This window comes from Notolepis coatsorum (assembly GCF_963971535.1).
Source record: "Notolepis coatsorum genome assembly, chromosome: 15".
Taxonomy (NCBI): domain Eukaryota; kingdom Metazoa; phylum Chordata; class Actinopteri; order Aulopiformes; family Paralepididae; genus Notolepis; species Notolepis coatsorum.
Genome location: NC_140179.1, coordinates 25,189,079 through 25,216,117, shown reverse-complemented (window position 1 = coordinate 25,216,117; position 27,039 = coordinate 25,189,079). Strand labels below are relative to the sequence as shown.

The window sequence follows — 27,039 nt, the reverse complement described above, 5'->3', positions numbered from 1 at the left end:
CTGCCTCTTTGAACTGCTGCGGTCAGGCAAGCGATACCGGAGTCTTAAGGCGAGCACAGAAAGACTCAGAAGAAGCTTCTATCCCCAGGCCATCAGGCTGCTAAACGAACAATAAACACTATGCAACAACCATCAAATGCACACAGCACACACACCCACACGCACACACTCACTTAAACAAACAACACACTGCAGCACCCACTCTCCACACTTTAGATCACACAAACACACTTTATATTTATTGATAAAGGATTTGCACTACAACTCGTACGGTACACCTACTGTAAATTGTACCTAAATTGCACCTCATCCCATTTCTGCCTTGCACTATAATAATAATAATAATAGATTGGATTTGTAATGCACTTTTTGTTCGCTGGGATCCCAAAGTGCTACACTACATGGTTAAAACAGTTAAACAAAATAGAATAAAATAGTTATTAGTAAAACAAATAAAATAAAATACAGAATAAAAATAGAACATAGTTAATTAAAAACATAGTATAAACAGACAATTTAAAAACAGAGCGCAATAAAATTTAAATAAAAAGCTAACAGTCAAAGGCCTTTTTGAACAGATAGGTTTTCAGGCCTGCTTTGAAAGAGTCCAGGCTCTGTGGTGCCCTCAGCTGGATGGGGAGGCTGTTCCACAGGCGTGGTGCAGCCGTGCAGAAGGCTCGGTCACCCATGGTGCAGAGCCGGGTATTGGGGACCTGAAGGAGCAGGCTACCTGCAGATCTGAGGGTGCGGGTGAAGGATTGTGGAGTGATGAGTTCCTGAAGGTAGAGGGGTGCGTGTCCGTTTATGCAGTTATGGGTGATTGTAAGGATTTTGTAGTTGATCCGGGATGAGACGGGGAGCCAGTGTAGTGAGTGAAGGATGGGGGTTATGTGATCGTGTTTACGGACTCTCATCAGGATCCTGGCAGCGCTGTTCTGGATGTATTGCAGCTTTTGGATGCTCTTGCCAGGAATCCCGATGAAGAGTCCGTTACAGTAGTCCAGTCTTGAGGAGATAAAGGCATGGACAAGCTTCTCTGCATCTGACAGGGTTAGAATGGGACGGAGTTTTGATATGTTTTTTAGGTGATAGAATGAGGTCTTGCAGAGGTGTTTTATGTGGGTGTTGAAGGTCAGGTGGGGGTCAAATCGAACCCCCAGATTTGTGACTGAGGGGGAGAGGGGGATTACCTGGCCGTCAAAGGTGAGATGGGATATGGATGAAGACTGAACCTGGTGGGGGGTGCCAATTAGGAGTGCCTCGGTTTTCTTGCTGTTTAGTTGGAGGAAGTTGCTGTTCATCCATGCCTTTATCTCCCCAAGACAGGTGGTGAGGCATGACAGAGCTGCAGAGGGGTTTGGGGCCGTTTTTATGTAGAGTTGTGTGTCATCGGCATAACAGTGGAAAGACATTCCATGTCTGCCGATGACACGACCGAGGGGGAGCATGTAGGTGATGAATAGAATGGGACCAAGAACCGACCCCTGCGGAACACCACAGGTGACCTCGAGCAGCCTGGACTTGTGTCCTCCCAGTGAGACATATTCTGTCCTGCCTAAGAGGTAGGACTGGAACCACTGTAGTGCATGGCTCGACAGTCCAACAGTGTTGTGGAGGCGCTCCAGGAGGATGGTGTGGTCCACAGTGTCAAACGCCGCTGTCAGATCGAGGAGGATGAGGAGTGATGGTGATCCTGCGTCAGCGGTCATTAGGAGGTCATTCGTCACCCTGAGCAGAGCTGTTTCCGTGCTGTGGGATGAGCGAAAGCCTGACTGGAACTTCTCGAACAGGGTGTTATTTTTAAGGTGGTCCTGGAGCTGGGAGGCAACTACCTTTACCAAAACCTTGGATAGAAAGGAAAGGTTCGAAATAGGCCTGTAGTTGGCAAGAACCTCCGGGTCCAGGGTGGGCTTCTTTAGGAGGGGGCTGATGATGGCAACTTTGAGGGTGGATGGGATATGGCCAGTTTGAAGGGAGAGGTTAACAGCCTGGGTGATGATTGGGCTGATGCTGGGGATGTTTGATTTGAGCAGGGCAGTTGGAATGGGATCCAGGGTGCAGGTGGATGGTTTCATTCCTCTGAGTGTTTTTTCAATGTGGCTCTGCTGAACCTCAGTGAAACATGGGAGAGATGGCAAGCTCTCAGGTGGTGGGTTAGAGGCAGGGGGAAACAGAGAGGAAGAGCTGGGCATCAGAGAGCGGATGTTGTTTACTTTAGATCTGAAAAAGTCCATAAAGTTATTGCATCGCTCTTCTGTAGCTTCAGTGGATGAGGATGGTTGTGGCTTCAGTAGGTGATTTATGGTGGAAAAAAGCTGCTTAGAGTTGCCAGTGTTTTTATTGATGAGGTTGGAGTAGAAATTTGACCGTGCATCTTTCAGTACTATATAGTATTGTATATTAGTACACTGCATAGTATTGTATATTATATGGTAACTCAGTTACGTCTATTCTGCATTGAACATTGTACATATGTCTATACTGAACACTGTGACCTCATTTTTTTTACTTCTAATTTACATACTATACTATGTTATTTTATTTCATACTTATCTTATCTTGTCTTGCACAGTCTCTGGAGCGTAACAGTAAGAAGCATTTTGTATAAAAGTATTCTGTACTTCTGTATGACAACTATTAAAGAAACTTGAAACTTGACGTCATTAAAACGCGACTACAGACATACCGGTAGCATGCACAACATGTAACGTGAGCAGCTTGGCAGCTCTTCCTGCATTCTACAGCCTGTGATAACTAACTCCTCTTGGGAGTAGGGATGCCCCCCGAAAACCCGGTTCTAAACTAAATTAGAAAAAACCAGAGTATTGATCAGCTCCGACGTTAACGGTACTGCTATCAGTAGTCTAGGAGCGGATTAGCTACGGAGCTAACAGTGTACCATCCATCTGCGACGCAACGGTGGCAGCAACAGTGGACACTGAGTAATGTTAACGTTATGACGAGTTCATACTACACTACACGTATGAACTCGACATAACGTTAACGTTACTCCGTTTAAATGAAGTGTTTAATTAGCAGCAATCTGTTGTTGAAAATGTATTATCGTTAAACCGGAAATGGAAATGCGAGGACAGGAAGTCGTCATCAATCGTTGTAGTCTTTTAGTCTTAACAGTCTGGAATTAATGTATGCATTCAAAAGTGCTGAATAAATGTTTTATGGGCCCATAATAGTGATTATTAATATTATTTAAGTTAAGTTTAGCCATAATCATGTCTTTTGCCATAATCAGGTAGCTAAAAAAATATATATATATATATTTATATTAATCATATTCTGCCTTTCGGCATTCGGTTTTCGGCCAACTGTTTCCTATTTTCGGTATCTGTTTCGGCCAAGAATTTCCCATTCGGTGCATCCCTAATAAAGACTGTGCTGGAATATGACTGCCTTTTTCCGTTTCGTTCGATTAATACCCAGGGATTAAAGCTCTCCTCAATTTTATTCCAAATTGCGACGGATTTTCCGTAAATTTTCTACCTGCTGCATATGATTTGTAAAGGCATACAATCTATTTTGATGTCGGTATTGGGTAGCCTATATAAACAATAATACGAGAGCATATACAAGAACAATGAATCTCACTGCCATGTATGATGTAGCCCAGGGATCGGCAATAGGCGGCCCGCGGGCCGACATTGGCCCGCCAGCAATCATTTCTGGCCCGTCGGATTATTTTGAGAATATGATATTTATTTTACGCGTGGGAAATATTCACTCGGGACGCCAAGGTGTCTTTTATTGTGAAGCTGTATCTATCTACCGGTAGTCATCAAAAGCATGTCTGTCACTATAGCCAATTGAAATGCTAGAAATGGTCACATGGACTGGGAGAACCGCGTGTATATTTCCCTAACGCACTTTCACTTCCGCGTTCGAGATGGAGCGAGTAACAAAATGTGTTAAAAAAAACAAAACAAACATCTTTGGATAGCTTCTTTGCAACGGGGAAATATAACGCTTCTTTTAATAAACGGGAGCCATACTTAAAATACGAGTTTATCGCAACAGGTCGGTGATTCTTGCGTGCCGAGCCGACGTCCTCTGCATAATATGTGGCGACAACAACAACAACGAGGAAATGATGACAACTGTGTTCAAGTTGGCAGATAAAGTAGCTGCATTCAACGCCAATCTGGAATTGGAGGGCGGCGAGTGGATATGTGACATGTTTCAAACATTAGCAGGGATTTTGGAGGACTTAACAACAAACAAGGTATGGTGAGTCGTGTTTTCATGCATTCTGATCTGTTCATCACTCGCCGCGGTGATCTGCAACAGCTGATCTGCTGTTCATGAATGAATGAATGAATGAAAACGTTATTTAACAGATTGCAGAATGGGTACAATACAGTACGGCGCAATACACACAATTGTTAAGGGGATGCAGACCAGAGAAAAACGTTTGTCTTTTTTCACTATATTAAATTAGCCATTGTTTTTGATCCTGGCCCGCCAAGCAATGGCTTGGGGAAAATCTGGCCCGTGGCCAGATCTAATTGCCGACCCCTGATGTAGCCTATACGCCATGTGTAGCCTGCCTATATGTGATCAATACAAACTTGAACTTGAATTCCATCATGTCTGTGTGCGGGTCTGCGGGAGCTCACAAGGCTGTTGTCACAATGTAAATAAGAACGTGCACTGAAAAGTTACAGTATGTAGTTGGTTGATTATTTGTATGACAGTCGGTAAACCCTTGCAAAAAGTATCAGTTTTATTTAATGAATTGAAAACATGCAGCATTGCCTTCCTCCCGGCATGCAGCAACGACATGTATCAGGCAAATGCGCATCACTATGCGCATCAATATTCACATAACTGCATTTCTGATGGAGCTTTGACAGCTACAGTAACAGTCTATTGCTCGATCCATCTCCAATATCACGATGGACCGTGCCGGTGGCAAAGACCCGAGGGTGGAGAGGACTTGAATGAATTCCATCATCATATTTATATGTTGTGTCTGTCCACTATGTTTGTTACTTTGTTATTTCTCACCCCTATCTATGTAAAGCGACCTTGGGTCTCTTGAAAGGCGCTATATAAAATGAAGCTATTATTATTATTGTTATTATTATTATTATCACGTCTGTGCGGGAGCTCACAAAAAAAACTGTCTTTTAGTCTCAGTGAAGTTTCAACAGAGGTAATCTATTCTAACCAACAAATTGAAGTAGAAAGCATTTCGTTGTGACCAATCTTATTTGGAAACATGACACAAAATAATAGTATTTCGCTTTTTATTTGAAACAATATTTAATCGCGTTTGGAGGTGGGTGTTCTGCGTCTGCCCCCCCATGCCAAACAAGCAGGCCAACCTCTTGTTCGCGCGTGAGCACGTTATAATTACACTACTGTCACTATTTTACAATGAACTATAATGAATTACGGGTCATACAGAAGTTGAACACGGCAGTGTTGAAACTAATGCACGGAAGCTTATTTCCGCGTTGTAGACTGCAGTCTTCATATTCTACCACCGGGCGCCAGGTACGCACGGCCGGAGCTGTGCGTAAATATACGCACAAAGTCAAGCACACGTTGATTGATTGATTGATTGAAAACTTTATTAACAGATTGCAGAATGGGTACAATACAGTACAGCTCAATACACACAATTGTTAAGGGGATGCAGACCAGAGAAAGACTTTAGTCTTGTTTACATCAGGGTCCCCCATTTTCAATTCATCAGGACATATATGACATACATGACATACAGATAGACAGTACTGCTACATCTATACATTTATGACATACCAGATTTGCAAATACAGTACTGTTTGTAATACAAAAAGAGTCCAGAAAAGGGAGTATATACATTTGACGTAAAAACTGTACATTGGAGGAGGTTGGGTGGGGTGGGGTTGGGGGGGGAAAACACTGTACAACTGTACAAGCAAGACTGTACATTGGAATATTGACAACCATACTAGGTAATTTACTGTACATTGGAGCGGGTTGGGGGGGGGGGGGACACTGTACAAACAAGCAAAACTGTTCAAATTGATAAGTCCCACACTTTGCCTAGAAACGATCGTACGCACGGGTTACGCACATATCTGTGCGTACGCAACGTTGATAAATGAGGGCCCTGGACTGGCCATCTGGCATACCGGGCATTTTTGGGCCGTTATGATTTGATAATATATATATATTTTTTTTTTAACCTTTTTTTAAATAAAAAAAAAAAAAAATGTGTTCAACGACTGGCCCACTACTAGGCTGGGACAGTGGCCCATTGGTACTGACTGACACTGGGCTGGCCCAATCACATATCTTACTAAGCACCCCCCCGCCAGTCGTGCAGGTACATGACTGAGAGAGGGGCTGGTACATGACTGAGATGGGGCTGTGGTACATGACTGAGATGGGGCTGTGGTACATGACAGAGGGGGCTGTGGTACATGACTGAGAGGGGGCTGGTACATGACTGAGAGGGGGCTGGTATACAGGACTGAGAGGGGGGCTGGTATACATGACTGAGAGGGGGCTGGCTGGTACATGACTGAGAGGGGGCTGGCTGGTACATGACTGAGAGGGGGCTGGCTGGTACATGATTGAGAGGGGGCTGGTAGGTACCATGTATTGGTACTGACTAACACTGGGCTGGCCCAATCACATATCTTACTAAGAACCCCCCGCCAGTCGTGTGGTACATGACTGAGAGGGGGGCTGGTACATGACTGAGATGGTGCTGTGGTACATGACTGAGAGGGGGCTGTGGTACATGACTGAGATGGGGCTGTGGTACATGACTGAGAGGAGGCTGGTACAGGACTGAGAGGGGGCTGGTATACAGGACTGAGAGGGGGCTGGTACATGACTGAGAGGGGGCTGGTATATAGGACTGAGAGGGGGCTGGTACATGACTGAGAGGGGACTGGTATACAGGACTGAGAGGGGGTTGGTATACATGGCTTGAGAGGAGGCTGGTACATGACTGAGAGGGGGCTGGCTGGTACAGGACTGAGAGGGCTGGCTGGTACATGACTGTGAGGGGGCCCAGCTAGTACATGACTGAGAGGGGGCTGGTCCATGTATTTGTGCATCATTGTAGGTCAAACCATTAAAAAGTTAATTTCCACAGCAGCCATTTTGGATTTTGGTCTCTCACAAATTTCCCCCGCCTTTTAAAAAAAATACACCCCGGCTAAATTTGTTTATTAACCCTCCTAGATGACAAATCCATTGAGAAACGAAGTGCCACAGGTCCATATCGTATCATCATAATATTATTTAAAAAATCATTAGGATAAGGGTTCCCTTGATAAAGATGCATGAAAAGGCTGTATAATATACAACACCTGTACCTCAACTGCAAAAACTGCTTTTTTGATTTGATTAGATTTGTATTTGGAAATTAAAAACTCATCATAAAAACTAGGGATGTCCGATATTATCGGCCTACCAATATTATCGACCGATATCGGCATTAAAATGTGATATCGGAAAATATCGGTATCTGTTTTAAAAAAAAACTTTATTTACCCAGGCAAGCAAGTAAGAACAAATTCTGATTTTATTTATTGTCAAAAGTATGCATAATGTTGTGTTAATTCCACAACAAGAGATATGTAATGTTAATTACCTGAAATAATAAAAAAAATTGGGGGGGGGGGGAAACCCTGCATATATCTATCGGTTGATATCGGTATCGGAAATTAAGAGTTGGACAATATCGGTATATCGTATAGGTAAAAAAGCCAATATCGAGCATCCCTAATAAAAACGAATTATCTTCCTGAGGATATCACCTAAAAGCATTCATTAAAACACTTATTTCCAAGGTGGTCCTCGATGGAAGACATAAAAACACAGCACATATAGCCTACTCAACTGCAAATTTTTGCTCAACTGCAAAAATGTATGCCTACTTATGTATTATCCTACAGAGAAAAACACATTCACAACAGGCAGCAAAGTTTATTTTCAGCCAAGTATGGTAATAAGGTAACTATTAGGATATATATGTGGTATGGATTACTTACTCTTATAACTTATTACTATCTGTCTCCACCTACACAAATTGTTTTTGTACTGTCCATTTGGCATGCACCTTCACATGGTAGGCACATTAACTGTAGGTCAAACTCCCCAAACAAACAAGCACACCATTGATTTAATTGCCATATAAATCACATACAAAGATCTAACTATTACTCCTCTCTGAACATGAATATAAAACAAGAAGGTGATCTATTAAGGCGAGACACTACAGGTGAATAGGGTAACAAATTTAACTATTAGATATCACAATGAAACTTCCCCAGTTGATTACTTATATTAAGACAAGACTTTTTTGTATTACAAGTTTTCTGAAATTGTATGTTTAAATATGCAAATGAGGCATGATCTACTTAAATATGCACTAATTTGCATATAATTCCAGGACAGAAATCTGAACATTGGATAAAGCCATTTTCAAAATTATAGTTTAATTTTGTTGACATATTAGAGCCAAAGGTTATTACAGAGGGGATTTTGGATATCTCTTTTTATCACTCTATAAATCAGAAAATACTCCATTCAGTAAATCTTTATGGTAAAATTCCATATTTCGCCATGTTTTTAGGAATAAAATGTGATATAAATCAGGGTATGAATGCGATATCAACAAACCCTTCTGTAAATACCTTCAGAACATAGATATGAATAGAACTGGAAGGTTTGGTGTATGTGAGTGCTACTGAAGTGGAGATTTCTGGCTCAGAGTATGAGGAAAAACTCTCATTTGACGCCGGAAATGCCACTCAGAAAGGGTTAAAAAGGTCCACGCACGAATAACATGCACGCGCGAATAAAAAAAGCTTATCGGATGCTAGCACGGCCGTGACGTCACTCGGTGCAACATATGCCTTATGCCCCTCCGGGTCATAGTACTACTGGGCTGGCTATATGGCTCCTGCTAACGTTAGCATTATGTCTACTGTCGTGAATCATTTTAAATCGGGCCATGCAAAAGAGTTTGGGGAACGAGCAAAACGTGCAGGTCCTCCTCTCAGACCCGCGGGGCACACACCACACCGGCCAGCAAGCCACACATCCCGGCATGTTGATACGATTAGTAGCTAGCTAAGTTAGCCAACGTAGCCCAGCTCAGCCCGGCAGCCAGAACTCTCGAAACTCACAACAATGCCCGATCCAAAATGGTTATCTCCTCTTTGTATACCTTTGTCCTCACACGTATTCTGCCAGGGAACTTATGGACACGACAATAGTAGTAGTTATAAGGTGTTTGAGATTGTAACGTTAGTTAGCTCATAGCTATCGTGATTGACGCACCGAGTGGGGCTAAAATCGTATCAACATGCCAGGATGTGTAGCTTGCCAGCCGGCACGACGTGCGCCCCACAGGTCAGAGAAGAGGACCCGCACACCCCACTCGTTCCCCAAACTCCTCTGCATGGCCCGATTCAAAATGATTTTAGCCCCACTCGGTGCATCAGTCACGATAGCTATGAGCTAACCAACGTATACAAGGAGGAGAGAACCACCTCAAATCGGGCATTGCTATGAGCCTCGAGAACTCCGGCCACCAAGCCACGCCAGCCAACCTAGCCAGCTACTAACACAATATGTACACATATGTAACACAATGATTTACATTATTACAAATAGTGGTTCACTTTAGAGATGAATGGCTATGATCACGGAGCAATAGTGTTAGGTGAAACAGAGACTAGCTCCTCGGCTAGTAGTAACAAGAAGGCTCTCTGCTTCCTGCCGTCTGCCTGTGAGTCTCAGAGCCCCTGCTGCCCTGTACTCAGTGTGACGTCATCATTAAGATGACACACGCACGCTATGAAACCATGGATTAAAATATGCATGTGCGTGGAGGTTGTGGTTTGGTCAACAAAATGTTTGATAAAAACGCTAAAACTGGGTCAATTTCGATAATTTTTTCCCCTCTCTTCATGAAAGTCACCGTTGCCCTAGTCACATTGTTTATTGAACAAAAATACAACCTGCAAGTTGGCCTTTAAAACTCATTTTTGGGAAAACGCCTTCAAAGTTCTGTATTGTAAAATACCATACTTTTTTTTTTAAACAGATATTTACAAACACAATACCTAATCAAACCATTAGTAATAGACAACCTAAACACATGCCTGATAACTGAATAATAATAATGATGTTATTGAACTGAACAGAACTACACACAGTGTAGTACCCCCTAATAGGCAAAAAATATTTGAATAGATATCACTATGAAACTTAACCAGTTTGTTATGTACATATAAACTAAGAAAAAATATATTGCAAGTTTTCTGAATTTTATGTTTATATATGCAAATGAGGCACTTCCCCATTAACACTTTAACTGCCGGAAGACGCTTTTAGGCGTCCTTCCCCGCCATGCTCAAGTTGCCGAAGACGCCGTAACTCGTCTTTGATATCAATATTTCAAAAATCTGTGATCGGAATAATATTTCCTTTCCGGGGGCCCTGAGACACAAGTGTGATCTCCTCTCAATCCTCTAGCGGTTCAAGACCGCCATCTGGTGGCCGATCGGCAGATCGAAAAAACGGATGTTACCTTTAACCCGGTAGGACTCACTCCATATGGGGTCCGGGCACTCGCTAGTGTTAGAGAGACTCAGTCTTCACACAGTGAACATCGATCGCTGCAAATAACTCGAAAAAACAACATGATTTGGACGTATATATTACTATACAATCTGGAAATGGACCGGATATTTCTATATCCCATAATAGGAAAATGTCTGTTCCACGCTCATCGCCCAACGGCGCGAGGAAGATACGGTAATATTCAGCGTTATTTTTCAATGTCTCCTATACTAACTGATCTGATGAACATTTGACCCACATTAGATGAATGGTATAACGCTGCCCACGGAATTATAAACGCCCCCTCGGCCATCCGGTAAACATCAGATTACGTGTAGTAACTTCCAGAAGTCCGTCCAGTTGGATTTTTTTATATCGCGCCGATTGCTATCAAACTGTATTTGATCATCAATATAATGCATTTGGGGCTATAAATCACGTTCTGGAGAAATCTGCAGAAAGAGATGAAAACATACTTATACTTTAGATCATATTTTAGTATGAATATGTGAATGAAAAAGTTTAACGTTGCAATATACCGGGCTATAATGACCAGCAAGGGACACACGACCGATTATATAAGGGAGAAATGGGAGAGAGAACTAGAGATAGGAATAACAGGGAAGGAATGGGGGAACATATGCGAGGTACAACATTCAACAACAGGATCGAGAATATGGAAAGAATTTGGATGGAAAAACATAATCAGATTCTTTATAACCCCAGAGCTGAAGGGAAAATATGCACCAACACAAAAAGCATGCTGGAGGATGTGTGGGAAGGAGGGGGCAAATCACACGCACATATTCTGGGGATGTCAGAAGCTGAAGGGGTATTGGGAGGAGATAGGGGAAGCGATGATCAGAATATTAGGATACGGGCTACCACAAACAGGACTGGTGCTTTACCTGACACACGAGGGAATACAAGGGGGGGACAAATATTTAATAAAGATAATGTTGATAGCGGCCAGAAAAGCAATAACGAGACTGTGGTACAAGGAAGACCCACCGACAATAGCAAAATGGGTAGGAATAGTGGAAGAAATACAGGATATGGAAAGGATAACACACATGCTGAGGTTACAGGAAGAGAAATTTGGGGAAAGATGGGGAAAGTGGGAGGATTATAAAAGGAACGAGAACGACATCACAGAGGAAGAACCAAATGCAACACAAGAGGGCGAAGGGTAAAGGAGGAAAGATGTTCAAGGAGGGTCTATGAACCCATGTCACACACCTGTGCTTTAGTTAGTATTTTCTATTTTGTTTTTGGGATATTACAATTGCTGAATGCTTTTATACCTTATTATTTATGTCTGTTTAATGGTGTGATATTAAATATTCAGGGATGATGTGGTTTGTGTATGGGTGAACCAAAAGGCAAAGTGAAAGTTAATAAACAAGAGAAAAAAAAAGAAAGGACGAAGGATAAGGGAAGAAAGAAGCTCAAGGAGGGTCTCTGGACCCAGATCACACATACAAGCCTTAGTCAGCATTTATCATCTTTGAGTAGGAATTACCTGTTTATGCCTGTTTAAGGGAGATACACAATCAGCCTTTGTATCAAATACCTAGAAAACAACAGTAGGGGAACCAGACAACTAACCATGATACCCATGTAAATATTTATGTGCACTGTTTTTTCTTTTTGTTTTTATTGTGATGCTAGTTTCTTTATTTTTTATTATTTATTTTTTGTAAGTGCTGTCTGTCTAAAAACTGTTAATAAAAAATTTAAGTTTAAAAAAAAAAAAAAAAAAGTTTAACATTGCTTCACCCTGAACAATACATATAGGACATTGAATGGGCCCTAATAATGGCAATTTAGCAATAGAATTTAAAAAGTTATAGCCCTGCAAAGAAGGGGAATTTCTCCATAGACAAATAGAGCCGGCAACCTATGGTATATCATGAATTTAGCCTTAGGCAATCAAAGTGTTAAATATGTGCACATTTATGGATGCAATAAGGCAAAATGAAGTAAAATAAACAACTAAATGTGTGTTATTGATGTTTTATTGTCACTAGTTTCATAGAAGACATGTTTAGGAAGCAAAATATAACAATCTCAAAATCAACAAAAAAAGTATAGTTGCCTATTCACCTGGGGTGTCTCGCCTTAACTGTGTAAACCTTATGCAATATTCATCATTGATATTTGAATACTTGAAATCTGTACGAACTGAGTAGTTGGTATCAAATGAAATAAGATGGAACAGCTCCATGCATTCATTGAATAAACAACTATTTGCTCATTATTTGATTATATGCCGTTTTTATTTTTCTAAGCTCCTGCCCCTTGCCAGAATAACATCTTTTAAATTTAGGTGTCAAATGTTTTATGTTTTTATGTACTAACGATTACTGTCGAATCAATATATAATAAGAAATTAAACCATTTGCCCAAAATCTGCGGTAGACTATTGATCCTTTAATAGACAAATCTGTAGAATCTGTGTTTCCCACATTATGACATGTGGCTGTCATTACTCACAGAGCGTCTGGCATTACTCACAGAGCACCTGCCTGCCTGTTTTATTCACATGAGAAGTGTAGGGATGGATCCAGTCAGGTTTGTGGGTGGAGTGTCGCTTACCATCTGTGAAGACGTTTAAAGAGGGGCCCTAATTGCTATGTATTACAGGTGATGATTAACCAGGTGGAGGAATCTGAAGTCAACTTCGTAGAGCTGGTCCACACCCTGCTGGAGGACCCTTCTGAGAGGGAACACTTCTTCCAGGTGGGATAACGCGCCGGCTCTATCCACGAGTTCAACTCCTTCAGTCTAACAGTAGTAGTAGTGAACAGTAGTGAGTGGCAGGATCCAATCAGACAGTAGTAATAGTGATGATGGTGTACATGGTCCAAACCGTAGTAACACACTGCACCAGAGTCCATGCAGTGTTTTTTATTAAGAGTCAGATAGTCCTAACAGTGTTTATTATTAAGAGTCGGATAGTCCTAACAGTGTTTATTATTAAGAGTCAGATAGTCCTAACAGTGTTTATTATTAAGAGTCAGATAGTCCTAACAGTGTTTATTATTAAGAGTCGGATAGTCCTAACTGTGTTTATTATTAAGAGTCAGATAGTCCTAACAGTGTTTATTATTAAGAGTCAGATAGTCCTAACAGTGTTTAATATTAAGAGTCAGATAGTCCTAACAGTGTCTATTATTAAGTCAGATAGTCCTAACAGTGTTTATCATTATTAAGAGTCAGATAGTCCTAACTGTGTTTATTATTAAGAGTCAGATAGTCCTAACCGTGTTTATTATTATTAAGAGTCAGATAGTCCTAACTGTTTATTATTAAGCGTCAGATAGTCCTAACAGTGTTTATCATTATTAAGAGTCAGATAGTCCTAACTGTGTTTATTATTAAGAGTCAGATAGTCCTAACAGTGTTTATTATTAAGAGTCAGATAGTCCTAACAGTGTTTATTATTAAGAGTCAGATAGTCCTAACTGTTTATTATTAAGCGTCAGATAGTCCTAACAGTGTTTATCATTATTAAGAGTCAGATGGTCCTAACAGTGTTTATTATTAAGAGTCAGATAGTCCTAACAGTGTTTATTATTATTAAGAGTTAGATAGTCCTAACAGTGTTTATTATTAAGAGTCAGATAGTCCTAACAGTGTTTATTATTAAGAGTCAGACGGTCCTAACAGTGTTTATTATTATTTTATTAAGAGTTAGATAGTCATAAACAGTGTTTATTATTAAGAGTCAGATAGTCATAACAGTGTTTATTATTAAGAGTTATTAACAGTTCTCAAGTTCACCAGCCGATATCTCTCATCAGAGTCTTGACTTGTACCTGTCACAGACAGGTAGTGGAATAAATGTGTGGTCGGTCGATTCACACTTTAATTTAACACTCTAGTGTTGTTAATTTAACACTAGATGCTCGCTCTTTCCCTCTCTCTCTCTGACTAAAAGGAGATCTTCCCAGTTCACTTTGGCTCCAGGTACGAAACAGCACTTGAGATGCTGGTGTGGGAGTTTATCACCAGACTAGAGGAACTGCTTCCTGTTCCAGACTTCACTCAGGTACTGTGTTGTTAACATAAACTAAATCAAATGCACTCCTATCATAGCAAATGTTAAAAAGGCTTTTATTTTATTGGCTTAGAATTGTGCATTTAGTGCATAGCATAGGATCAAAATATATATGCTAATATATATGCTAACATATTGTAGTGCAGACAGGTTTTCCTGTCAAAAAACGAGAGCAGAGAAAAACGAAACACCCCGAGGAAGACCTGTCCTTGTCGCTACACGTTGGTTTTTTAGTCACTACAGTGTTTCCCCTGAAAAAAATCAGCAGCGGTGCTGTGCCTCTAGGGGGGTCCGGGGACATTTTAAAGTTAAATGCATCAATCTGGTGCACTTTGAGAGCAAAATAAAGAGGCTATCTATGATGAACTTTGTGCTCAAAACACAAAATCGACTAGACTGCAGTGCTTTCTCCCTGCAGCCTTTTCCTCAGGTCAGTCTTTTACATTAACACTTTCAGTGCCCATGACGTCCTTTGACGTTTTATCAGCCCAATGCCTGAATGCCCAAGACATGTATTAGCGTTTTTATTTTTTTATTAGCAATCTGATTTCATATTTCATCAACCGAGTCTCCCGTTGGTACAGCAGCTCCTCCAGCAGCTCAGAATGGAAAAAAGCGCCCCCTATCGTCTATCCCTGTGTAACTGCAGGTCAGTCGCTTAGATCAGTCGATATGTAGAGGCGGAGCCAGCTGGCTCCTTGAGCTGGCAAGCTGTCTGCTCAACATGGAAGTCATCGCGGGACGGGAATCAGCCTGGAATATATATTCACAGTAGCCAATCGATAGTAGACAGTAGTGATCGATATTTGGAATGACGATCAGGAATTGGAAGGATCTTTTTGGAGAACATCTGATCTGAGGTAAGGAATCTATTTTACCAGTCTTGGGATAATCAGAGTTGTATTCACTGAGATGTCAGCGTTTGCCCTATTTGTGTGTGTGTGTGCGCGATCGCTGATGAGGAAATCAGATAATCGATTTTTCAGCTTGCGTCTCCAGCGTGCATACGTACACATATACTATCGATAATCTAGCTTTTATTTGAAAACGATTCATAAATAGGCCGAAAAATGACAAAGTTTTTGTGTATTCTAGAATATTCCAGTAAACGTCTTTTATCATGGAATCTTTTTATTTTCCTTGAAAACGAGGGCTTTTCAAAATGCTATAAAACGAAAATGAACCGATAAAAAAACAATCCGCTTCGACAATGTTGACTGGAAAACGAGTCATTGATAAGCGACGGGCAGATTAGACACATAGCCATAATTTAAAACATAGATTAGGCGTTATTAACGCTAACATTGAAGTGGATGGTGGGCATTCAACCGGTAAATCAAGGTTAAGCTTGAGCTCTGAAAGTGTTAAGCACCCCCCACAGCCCAAATAAAATGATTAATTTTTTTTTATAAAATTATAATATATATATATATATATTTTTTTTTTATATACTTTTTTTTAAATAGTCTAGTTCATAGCAGTGGCGGCCGCTGCTGAATGCATATAGGGGAAACACTGCACTAAAACACATAGATCTTCTCCAGAGCAAGAGAGGTCTGGAGAAATTCACAGTATAATAAATGACTAAACTCCAATCCACACATCTCTAAGGTGCAATATCTTCTGCTGATATTTATTTTCTCTACTGTATGATGTTTTGCAATGTTTTTTTTAATGTTCTTGTGAATAAGTGCATGTGTAGCTGTAGCAGAGGGTATGGGTACATGAATGTGTGGTGTGATAGTGAGTATGGGCAGTGTGCGAACCATACCATGGTCTTCGGGGGAGCTCATTATTTTTCTTTCGGGGGGGGGGGGGGGGTCAGCAGCGCTGCGCGTGCCTCACAGGGAGGACTTTACTGTGACGCTTGCTGCTATAGGAGTAACATTACAGAACCACACATAGTCCACACCACACAGGTCTGCATGCATGATGAAGACGCACATATTGACATACACATGCTCAGATGAACCCCTCTGATCCAACACTAAAATTCACACACAACAGTCCTATTTACACATAAACACACGGATGAACCAATACCGAACAACAAGTCCACGACCAAACACATAGAGTCTAACATTATTATAGTAGGCATATGCAACGTTATCGCCACCCACCTGATGGTGACACACAACAGTCCTATTTACACATAAACACACGGATGAACCAATACCGAACAACAAGTCCACGACCAAACACATCGAGTCTAATATTATTATAGTAGGCATATGCAACATTATCGCCACGCACCTGATGGTGAAGATCTGCCCAATTCTCAAAATCGGCATGTCACAGAAGTAGTCCCCGCAGCAGGCTGCTTCGCCTTCTTTGTAAAACCAAAATTGGTTAGGAGGCTCTTTGGTTAGGAGGCTCTTGGTTCTTTGATATTTCGTTTAACTTTTGACATTATCTGACCTGAATACCTGTATTTTCTTTTTTTTAAACGGCGGGTGAAGTTTTATTTGTGCCTGCAGGCTGCAGCGCCGCCACGCTCCGAATGGTAAACGCAAGAATAGCCATCTATTACGAGTAGGGTATATCTGCAGTGCCGCAACCCCATAGAGTTATGCTATTGTCTATTATGGTGAATTAGTGCGCAAATCATTAATCATACATCAAAATAGCCTAATTTTATTATTATACACGACGATGACGATACCGAAAATTACAGAAAAATTTGAAATGCATGGCAAAAATAGCATTTATTGTCGGTATTTTAGAGACCCCCCAAAAATTCACAAATCATGTTTTCAGGGGGGCTGATGTCTCATATAGGGCAGCCATGGCTCCCCCAGCTCCCCCATGATTCGCACCCTGAGTATGGGTACACTAATGTATGTATGGTAGTGTGTGTATGGAATGTATGTCTCTGGTAGTGTGTGTGTAGTAGGGCTGAGCCCGAACGTTCGGACCTTCGTTCGTTATGTTGGCATTCGAATTCTAAATCAACATTCAAATTAATTTTTTTTTATAAATTATTATAATTTTCTTTATTTTTATTTTTTAATATATATTTTTTATGTGTCTATTCATTCTGTTTAAACCAATGGGGGTTTTCTTCACAGTTGCAGATAAAGATTAGGCTACACTAATATTATAGTATTAAAACTGATGAGTTATATTCATTAAATAAAGTTGATTTAATCAAATAAAAAGACTCATTTAATGAGATTAATCACTTTATTCAAATTGAGGATTTAGTTTGAAGATATTTATTTAAAAAAAATAATAATGATAAAAAAAAATTATTGTTATTTTTTTATTATTAAAAACGAAGGTTCGAACGTCTGTACGAAAAACCCTGACGAAGTTTAGTGTTTCTAGGTGCTGCACAAACTAATTCTGTTGTACTGTATTGTGCTTAATGACAATAAAGCTTTCTACTTCTACTTCAGATGGTGGCCTGGCTTGGAGAAACGCCGACACTGCTGGATGCCTGTTTACAATCCTTTTCTCCTCCAGAAGATATAAAGGCTGTACTTGAACACCACAGGAATATGGGTCACGTTCAGGAGAAAGGTAGTTCATAATGTCGCACCGTAATTATCATCTTTTTAGGCTTAAAACAAGCGCTGATGAATTAAGGCATGAAGCATCAATACAGTGTCCTTATTATCTCTCAATTATATATGTTGCCTTTCCTGAAATATGCTCTTGTCCCATTATGCAGTACAGATTGTCAAAGTGCAGAACATAAATACACCAGTCCAGTTACAGCATGTACAATAATGCTGTATATATATATATATTTATTCTTACCGTATGTATATATATATATATATATCCACATCTGTCTGTACATACCTGCATATAATCCTTGTTACATATCTGTAGATACTATTATCTATATATGTACATATCTTACTTGTTACGCTGCTGGCCTGCTACGACTTACTACTATAGTGTCTTTATACCTGTATCACTGTACATATTAATACTACAACTCTGTACATACATCTGATAAGCACTATTACTCAGTAGTACTCATTTTATATTTTATACCCAGTTTAATCACCTGTACATTGTATATTACTATTGCACTTTAGAGTTACATTTGCACTCTGGTTGGAAGCCAAACCTCTTTTCATTGTAGGCTACTGTACTTGTGCTGTATAATGACAATACATTTGAATCTAATACATTTTCTAGAGGCAAAGTACATCATAAACTGTTAATGTCACTCATTCAACTCACACAGGGCACTTTGTGTGAGACCAGTGCCACAGAGGAATGCTTTCAGTGGGTGACAATATTGTCACAAGGAAAGATGAAATTACATACCTGGGTTCCATCCTAGAGGCAAATCTTTCCTGTGACAAAATGGCAACCAATGTAATCAAAAAAGTCAACCAACGAACAAGATTCTTGTACCGGATCTCCTCTGGTAAACAAGAATACCCTGAAGACTATAACAGGAGCACTCATTCAAGGGTACTACGACTATGCTTGCACCTCATGGTACAAAAGCACCTCAAAGGCACAAAAAACAAGATTACAAACATCACAAAACAAACTGGTCAGAGTACTGCTTGACCTTACTCCTAAAACCCACCTCACCCCTGCCCATTTTGACAACCTAGGATGACTTAGAGTAGACGACAGAGTACAGCAACTTGCAATGGGCCTGGTCTACAAGATACACTACACCACTAAGGTTCCCATGTACATGTCGAAATACTTCCCAAAGGTCAATGAATACCACGACCACAACACCAGAGGGAGTTCCACAAATCATATCCAACCCAGATTCGGCTCAAACAAGGGACTAAACACGTTTCGCAATTATGCCACAACAATGTGGAATGCCCTATCCACAGCCGTAAAATAATGTGAATCCCTACCCACCTTCAAAACCGCTCTAAAAAAGCACCTACGTGAGGCCGCAATTCGAAACTGGCCCCGGTAAATGTCCAAACCCCCCCCCCAATGCAAAGTATATATTCTCTTTTAGAAACTCTGTAAATAGACAGTACTGTATATTTGTATATCTTGTATGTCATAAATGTCTGGATGTAACAGTACTGTATGTACTGTTATGTACATACAGTACTGTTATGTATGTCGTGTATGTCATAAATGTTATGAATTGAAAATGGGGGACCCTGATGTAAACAAGACGAAAGTCTTTCTCTGGTCTGCATCCCCTTAACAATTGTGTGTATTGGGGCGGATAGGTGGCGCAGTGGGCAAGGCGCTCGCCACCAACGCAGGAGATGCTGGGTTCGAGCCCAGCTCTCGGCGTTGCTACCAGCTTGGCTGGTCGTTCATACTAATACAATTGGCAGTATTAGGGGGTGGGAAGCTGGTGGGTGGGGATCGGACGTTGTGGACAGCGACTCCTACAGGTCGGTTGGTGCGCCTGCGCAGTAGAATCAGGAAGCGAGGAGGGCGGCGTGTCCCTCCCACGCAGACCCTCGCCGCTGAGAGATCGCGCTGTTCAGGTGAAAAGATGTGACGGCTGCCTCCTCGAGTACCGGCGGGGGCACGTGATGCAAGGCTTCGTCCACATTGCAGCCGGCTTGTGGGAGGCATGGCCAACAGCGTTCGAGACAGGGGAGGGTAGAATTGGACAATACGAAATTGGGGAAGCGAGAAAAATAGAAAAATGGGGAGAAAAAGTAGATCAAAAAAATTAAAAACAATTGTGTGTATTGAGCCGTACTGTAGTGTATTGTACCCATTCTGCAATCTGTTAATAAAATGTTCAATCAATCAATCAAGCTCACTTTCCCTCATCTTTGAAACATAATGGTCGTCGAACCAGACGAGAGTCTCACGTCTCATCTCGTCGTTGCAGATCCTAGTTTACTGCCCATGGACGACTGCATCCTCTCCTCCCTGTCCCTGTCACCCCTGATGAGACTGGCGACCGCCGCCGCCTTGCCCTCGTGTGCCCCGGACGATGCGCCTTGCCCGAAGAAAGAGGAAAACTCCGACATTCCAATCGACCAGGAGCGTCCGGAAAGCGACGGGAGGAGTCTGGCGGACAGACCCAGATACGGACTCAGGGAGAAACGTGGTCTCTGGTTGAAAGTCGGGAGCGTGCCCGGTGGCCTTCTGCAAGAGAAGAGAGAGCAAAACGCGGACGGCACGTTTCAAGCGACACCCGGCGTTGACCTTTCGCCATCCGCTGAGGCCGCAGTCTCCACGACCAGTGAGAGCCTGAGGGGAGGAAGGGCAGCGAGGAAGAGGAAGCTGAGCGGTAGTTCAGAGAATCCCTCAGTGCAGCCCGCGGAGGCATCCCTCTTTCTGTGAGAACATCCTCCTTTGGAATATAAACGTATTACTCGTGAAGACGTATTACTTCATTGACATTTTAAAGGAACACGCCCACATTTTGGGAAATTAGCTTATCGTCTTCTCCAGAGAGGGACAAGAAGATGGATACCAGTTTTCCTCTCTGCGTTCAGTAGAAAGCTATCTGACTGCACGGTAGCCTAGCTTAGCACAATGAATGGAAGCGGACATGGCCTTGTCCAACTAACACCTCTCCCGAAGGCTAACCGCTCATGTCCGCTTCCATTCATTGTGCTAAGCTAGGCTAACATGCAGCCAGATCGCTTTCTACTGAACGTACAGAGAGGAAACTGGTATCTATCTTCTTGTCTCTCTCTCTGGAGAAGACGGTAAGCAAATTGCCCAAAATGTTGGCGTGTTCCTTTAAGGGCGGGGGATATGGCCAAAATATCATATCATGATATTTCTACACGTTTTCACTATGTATCATGGTATTTTACGTTTTTGCTTTTCTACGGTTATTTTGCGAGTTACTGAATAGTATTTAATTTCATTTTTATTTGTTCCGTTCGTGGTAATTCCATAAAATACTTCATAAAAGCACCTCTCAATTTGCGCATTGCATGAGTGAAAAGGAGCAGGGAGAAGAACATTTTATCTAGCCTGCTGCCCCCATACTCAAAACAATAAATAAACAATTGAAATAGATGGTCTGTCAATTACCCATAAATATGTAAACAATCAATACTTACAATAACACGAAAAAAAAAATTGTCACATGGAAAGCTATTGCCCCTTAACTCAATCAGCGCCGGACCCGATGATAGTCGGGTTAATTCGCCAACCGTTCAGCGCCAGACCCGAGTATAGTCGGGTTTTCATCGTTATTTCTTTTATTCGGTATTCCCATTCATTACAGGCACACGGACATCTGGGTTAACATGGGGAATCATCCTGAGAATGCCAAAGTGCAATACCGGCCGCATCCACCCAGGTGGCAGTATCGAGCACCCTTTGAAACATTATATCTTGGCCGGTCGGATTTTTATTGGTCGGGCAAGGGGATCGGTTGTCCCAATCGGATTGAGAAGCGTGAAATGCTCCCGGTGCATGATGTGTGGCGGATTATGTTGGCGACACGATCGACACCAATACTATGACTCGCAATCAGATAATTGGAATATTCTTTTTGGGGTACATCCTAGTGAAGGTAAGGCCTGCTGTGATCCAACCATGACTTAACTTCGATCACAATATATGTGTGTAACGTTACTCCACAACGTGTGCCGTTGGTCACGATCAAAGCATCAAAAAACTACCACCCCCACCCACCCTTTCATGCATTCATGATGAAACATAATACCGATAATATAGATGTGATTTCGAAATAGTAGCGAGAAACAGAAATTTCTTTAGTGAATTGCACGTATTGCTGCATAGCGTAGTTTTCTGGGATTAGACAGGATTACTCTAAAACTATACTCATATTCACCACGGTATAAAACGGGAATGTATGGATGATTTCTTTAAATCATTCTGTTTTACCGTCTTACAGATTTACGGCACATACTGAAATACACATCTGTTTTAAAGAAGTCTAGTAGCAGTATCTAAATCAACTGATAACAAAATAGTACTCTGTTGTCAGCCTTTAAACGTATAGGCCCAAATTAAAATATTTGAGATTATTAAACAAGTAAAAGTAAGTAAATCAGGAATGTCAGAGTGGCTGTGACCAAAAATATCGTAGAAATGTGGATTGTGCAATGAATGGATGAATATATATAATATATAATATATTACCACGCTGAGGTTTTAACCAGTGATCGCTCACCCCTTCTCTTATTCTCTGTGTACTTGTTTTATTACAACCTGTCTCTGTTTTGAACATTTTCAGGGACTCTGTGGAACTTGAGAGTTCTGGAGATTCTCCTCTCATCTCCATTTGGGGAGAATACACAGGTGGGTGTCTTTGTTCTTCTGTCTTATATTATGACACATTTGTGATGCTAGATTTGAGCTCTAAAACTCTGTTCTGAATTCAACTTAAAGGGGAATTCCACATTAACATTCAACTGATTCATTCTTTCTATGTGGCCGATCTCTGCTCGGGAACATTGGCTGCAGAGGGTGTGAATTTATTCTCTAGTAAAACAACATTTTTACAAATACAAGAGACCCAGAGTGGAATTCCCCTTTAAGTATACTCAGAAACCCTCCATATAGACAGTCAAGTCCTATGTTTAAGTTTATTTGGAACCCCATTAGCCACAGCAGTGCTGTGGCTATTCTTCCTGGGGTCCATAACACATAAAATACAGTTACAGACTGTATACAGACATCCACATGGCATACAGACAAATGAAAAACAACAAGAAATACTCCTAATCAATTCATAATACAATACAACAAGACATACTCCTAATCAATTCATAATACAATACAACAAGACATACTCCTAATCAATTCATAATACAATACAACATACTTCTAATCAATTCATAATACAATACAGCATAATATACAATTTAGCTTTTTCATACATTATCTACGTTTATATGAACCAATTATTCAATCTTCTAATATATCCATATCAGACACATACATTTAAATTCAAGTTCAAGTTTGTTTATTATTTGTCACAACAAAATACAGAATACTTTATGATGGAATGTTTGTTTCTGTATGAGCCCCTGAGAGTGTGCTACACATATAGTAAAAAAATAAGTAAGTAAAAGGTAGGTAAAGGAATGTTCAGTCAATATACATGTAACAGGGAGGTACGATGCAGAAATCAGATGAGGTACAAAACGTAGGGTAGGGTGCAAATGAGGTATGAATGTAGTGCAAATCTCTTTAATAATAGATAAATATAAAGTGGGTAAAGTGAGTGGTAAGGTGAGTGTTTGTTTAAAGTGAGTGTGTACATGTGGATGTGTGTGCAGTGAGTGTAGATGATGGGTTGTTACATAGTGTCATTGTCATTGAGCATCCTGATGGACTGGGGATAGAAGTTCCTTCTGAGTCTCTCTGTACTGGCCATGAGTACATTTACACATTTACACATATCCCTATTTCCTTATCAGACACATACGTTTTCATTTATGTACACACTAGGGATGTTCGATATTGGCTTTTTTACCTATACCGATATTGTCAACCGATACCTATATACCGATACCTAATATATGCAGGGTCCCCCCCCCCCCCCCCCCCCCAAACGGAATAATTTCAGGTAATTAACATTACATATCTCTTGTCGTGGAATTAACACAACATTATGCATACTTTTGACAATAAATAAAATCATTATTTGTTCTTACTTGCTTGCCTGGGTAAATAAAGGTTAAATAACTGTAAAAAAAAATATATGTATACCGATAATTTCGAATATCACATTTTAATGCCAATATCGGCCGATAATATCGGACATCCCTAGTACACACCTTTAATATCCATTAGGGAATGTCAATTTCTCTTGTTGAAAATGTTGAAATTTTTGTTGAAAGTAATAATATTATTTTATTATATACATTTTAGATCTTCGGGAGCCTGCTTGTCCTGTAATAACTGACACAAAGGTCCCCTGGTCGGACGAAGAGACTCTCTGCCTGCTGGACATCTGGGGGAAAGACTCAGTGCAGCGGGTTCTGAAAGGCTGCTTGAAGAATCGCCACGTCTTCACCATGATCTCGCAGAAGATGGTGGAGCGCGGCTACATGAGGACGGTGGAACAGTGTCAGACCAGGATCAAACGTCTGAAGAAATGCTTCCGCCAGTGCATCCAACACAACAAGTCAGTGCCACACCACCCAACAACACCCACGTTTTCACGATTCACAATATGTATCGTGTTATTTTACACTTGCTTTTCTATTGTTATTTTGCGAGATACTGAACAGTATTTCATTTTATTTTTATTTGTTCGCCGCTCGTGGTAATGCACAGTTCCGTAAAAAAATATTTCATAATCAAAGCACATCTCAATTTGCACATTCTATGAGCGAAAAGCCGTTGCTGTTTTTTGGCAATATTTTATATTTCTTATTATATCTTGATTGTAATCAATAGTATGAAAAAAATAAGACCATTTAAAAAAATCATTCCGGTAAGGGGCAGGAGCTAAAACAACGACATCCAATCAAACGAACAAACAAGTCAAATGATTGGAACGAGCAAGCTGTCTATCAAACCCTCTAGTGACACGCATGCTTGTTATGCGCATAACAGGTTTGCGCGAGTACACAAAGACCTGCTGCTGACACATAGCTGCCTGCTAGCTACCTAGCTACCTGCTGCTAACACATAGCTGTCTGCTAGCTACCTAGCTACCTGCTGCTAACACATAGCTGCCTGCTAGCTACCTAGCTACCTGCTGCTAACACATAACTGCCTATTAGCTACCTGCTGCTGACACATAGCTGCCTGCTAGCTACCTAGCTACCTACTGCTGACACATAGCTGCCTGCTAGCTACATAGCTACCTGCTGCTGACACATAGCTGCCTGTTAGCTACCTGCCGCTAACACATAGCTGCCTGCTAGCTACCTAGCTACCTGCTGCTGACACATAGCTGCCTGCTAGCTACCTAGCTACCTGCTGCTAACACATAGCTGCCTACTAGCTACCTGCTGCTGACACATAGCTGCCTACTAGCTACCTAGCTACCTTCTGCTGACACATAGCTGCCTATTAGCTACCTAGCTACCTGCTGCTGACACATAGCTGCCTGCCAGCTACCTAGCTACCTTCTGCTGACACATAGCTGCCTGCTAGGTACCTAGCTACCTTCTGCTGACACATAGCTGCCTGCTAGCTACTAGGCTTGGGCGGTATAACGGTATTACGATATACCGGGGTATTTAGAAATACCGACGGTATTGAAAATCAATACCGTCCGTCACCGTCAAAATCACAGATGCGCTTCAGCTTCTATTACAGTGAAACATAGTTTTGAGTGTAGTGCACACACGGGAGTGTAGTGCACACACGCGCCAGCAGAGGGCGAGACCAGTCTAGTGGACCGAGTGGGTCACAACGGTGTTCACGTTTTACAGTAATGTTGCGACAGTGCTGTGAAAATACCGTAAAGCGTTGTGACGAGAGTTGGTGTGTGTTGTTGTGGAGTGGTGCACTGGTGGAGCAAGCAAATAATCCGTCTCTTATTATATGTGAACTAAAGAGTACAAGGTTTACACAACAGCCCCCACCCGCCTTTTTATTGTATTTGTATCGTCCTGTACTATCCGCTGTCAGCTGTTTATCTCTCTGTGAGCTACTGAGCTTGATTAGCTAGCGTTAGCTCACGCTAACTAGCGTTAGCTCTGCGGCTAATCTTAGATTACCCTGAACTAAATCAATGACTAGGTTATAAAGCATTCGAGTAGTTTTCACTGCACATAGAAGTAGCCAAACAACGGGAGCATTTCGGGAGCATATGACCAAAACTCATGCAATTTCGAGCCCTTAACGAATCAAATAGTCTGCCAAGGCTAGATGCTAACGCAGTAACGCTAACGGTGCAGGCTTCTGACTACCAATCTGAGAGCTGACGATGATTTGTTTACTTGGTAACACGGGTTGCAACCCCCCCGCCCCCCGCCCCCCGCTGGTGAAAATGAAAGTCATACCGTCAAATACCGTGCACCGGGGTATTATGTGATAAAGGTATAACGGTATGAAAAAAAGGTTACCGCCCAAGCCTACTAGCTACCTAGCTACCTGCTGCTAACACATAGCTGCCTGTTAGCTACCTGCTGCTGACACATAGCTGCCTGCTAGCTACCTAGCTACCTGCTGCTAACACATAGCTGCCTGTTAGCTACCTGCCGCTAACACATAGCTGCCTGCTAGCTACCTAGCTACCTGCTGCTGACACATAGCTGCCTGCTAGCTACCTAGCTACCTGCTGCTAACACATAGCTGCCTACTAGCTACCTGCTGCTAACACATAGCTGCCTACTAGCTACCTGCTGCTGACACATAGCTGCCTACTAGCTACCTAGCTACCTTCTGCTGACACATAGCTGCCTATTAGCTACCTAGCTACCTGCTGCTGACACATAGCTGCCTGCCAGCTACCTAGCTACCTTCTGCTGACACATAGCTGCCTGCTAGCTACCTAGCTACCTGCTGCTGACACA

General features: G+C 41.5%; 1 protein-coding gene across 1 annotated transcript in view; it reads left to right on the top strand.

The window, feature by feature from the left end:
• LOC311241979 (uncharacterized protein) overlaps positions 1–27,039 on the top strand; it is a gene marked incomplete at both ends in the record, with an annotated part of 105,032 nt that overhangs the window by 12,239 nt on the left and 65,754 nt on the right. Inside the window, 6 exons of the mRNA XM_084330934.1 lie at positions 13,240–13,335; positions 14,537–14,647; positions 18,055–18,178; positions 20,457–20,910; positions 22,794–22,858; positions 24,437–24,692. Coding sequence (XP_084187060.1) covers positions 13,240–13,335; positions 14,537–14,647; positions 18,055–18,178; positions 20,457–20,910; positions 22,794–22,858; positions 24,437–24,692 — 1,106 coding nt within the window. The remainder of the gene's footprint in view (positions 1–13,239; positions 13,336–14,536; positions 14,648–18,054; positions 18,179–20,456; positions 20,911–22,793; positions 22,859–24,436; positions 24,693–27,039) is intronic.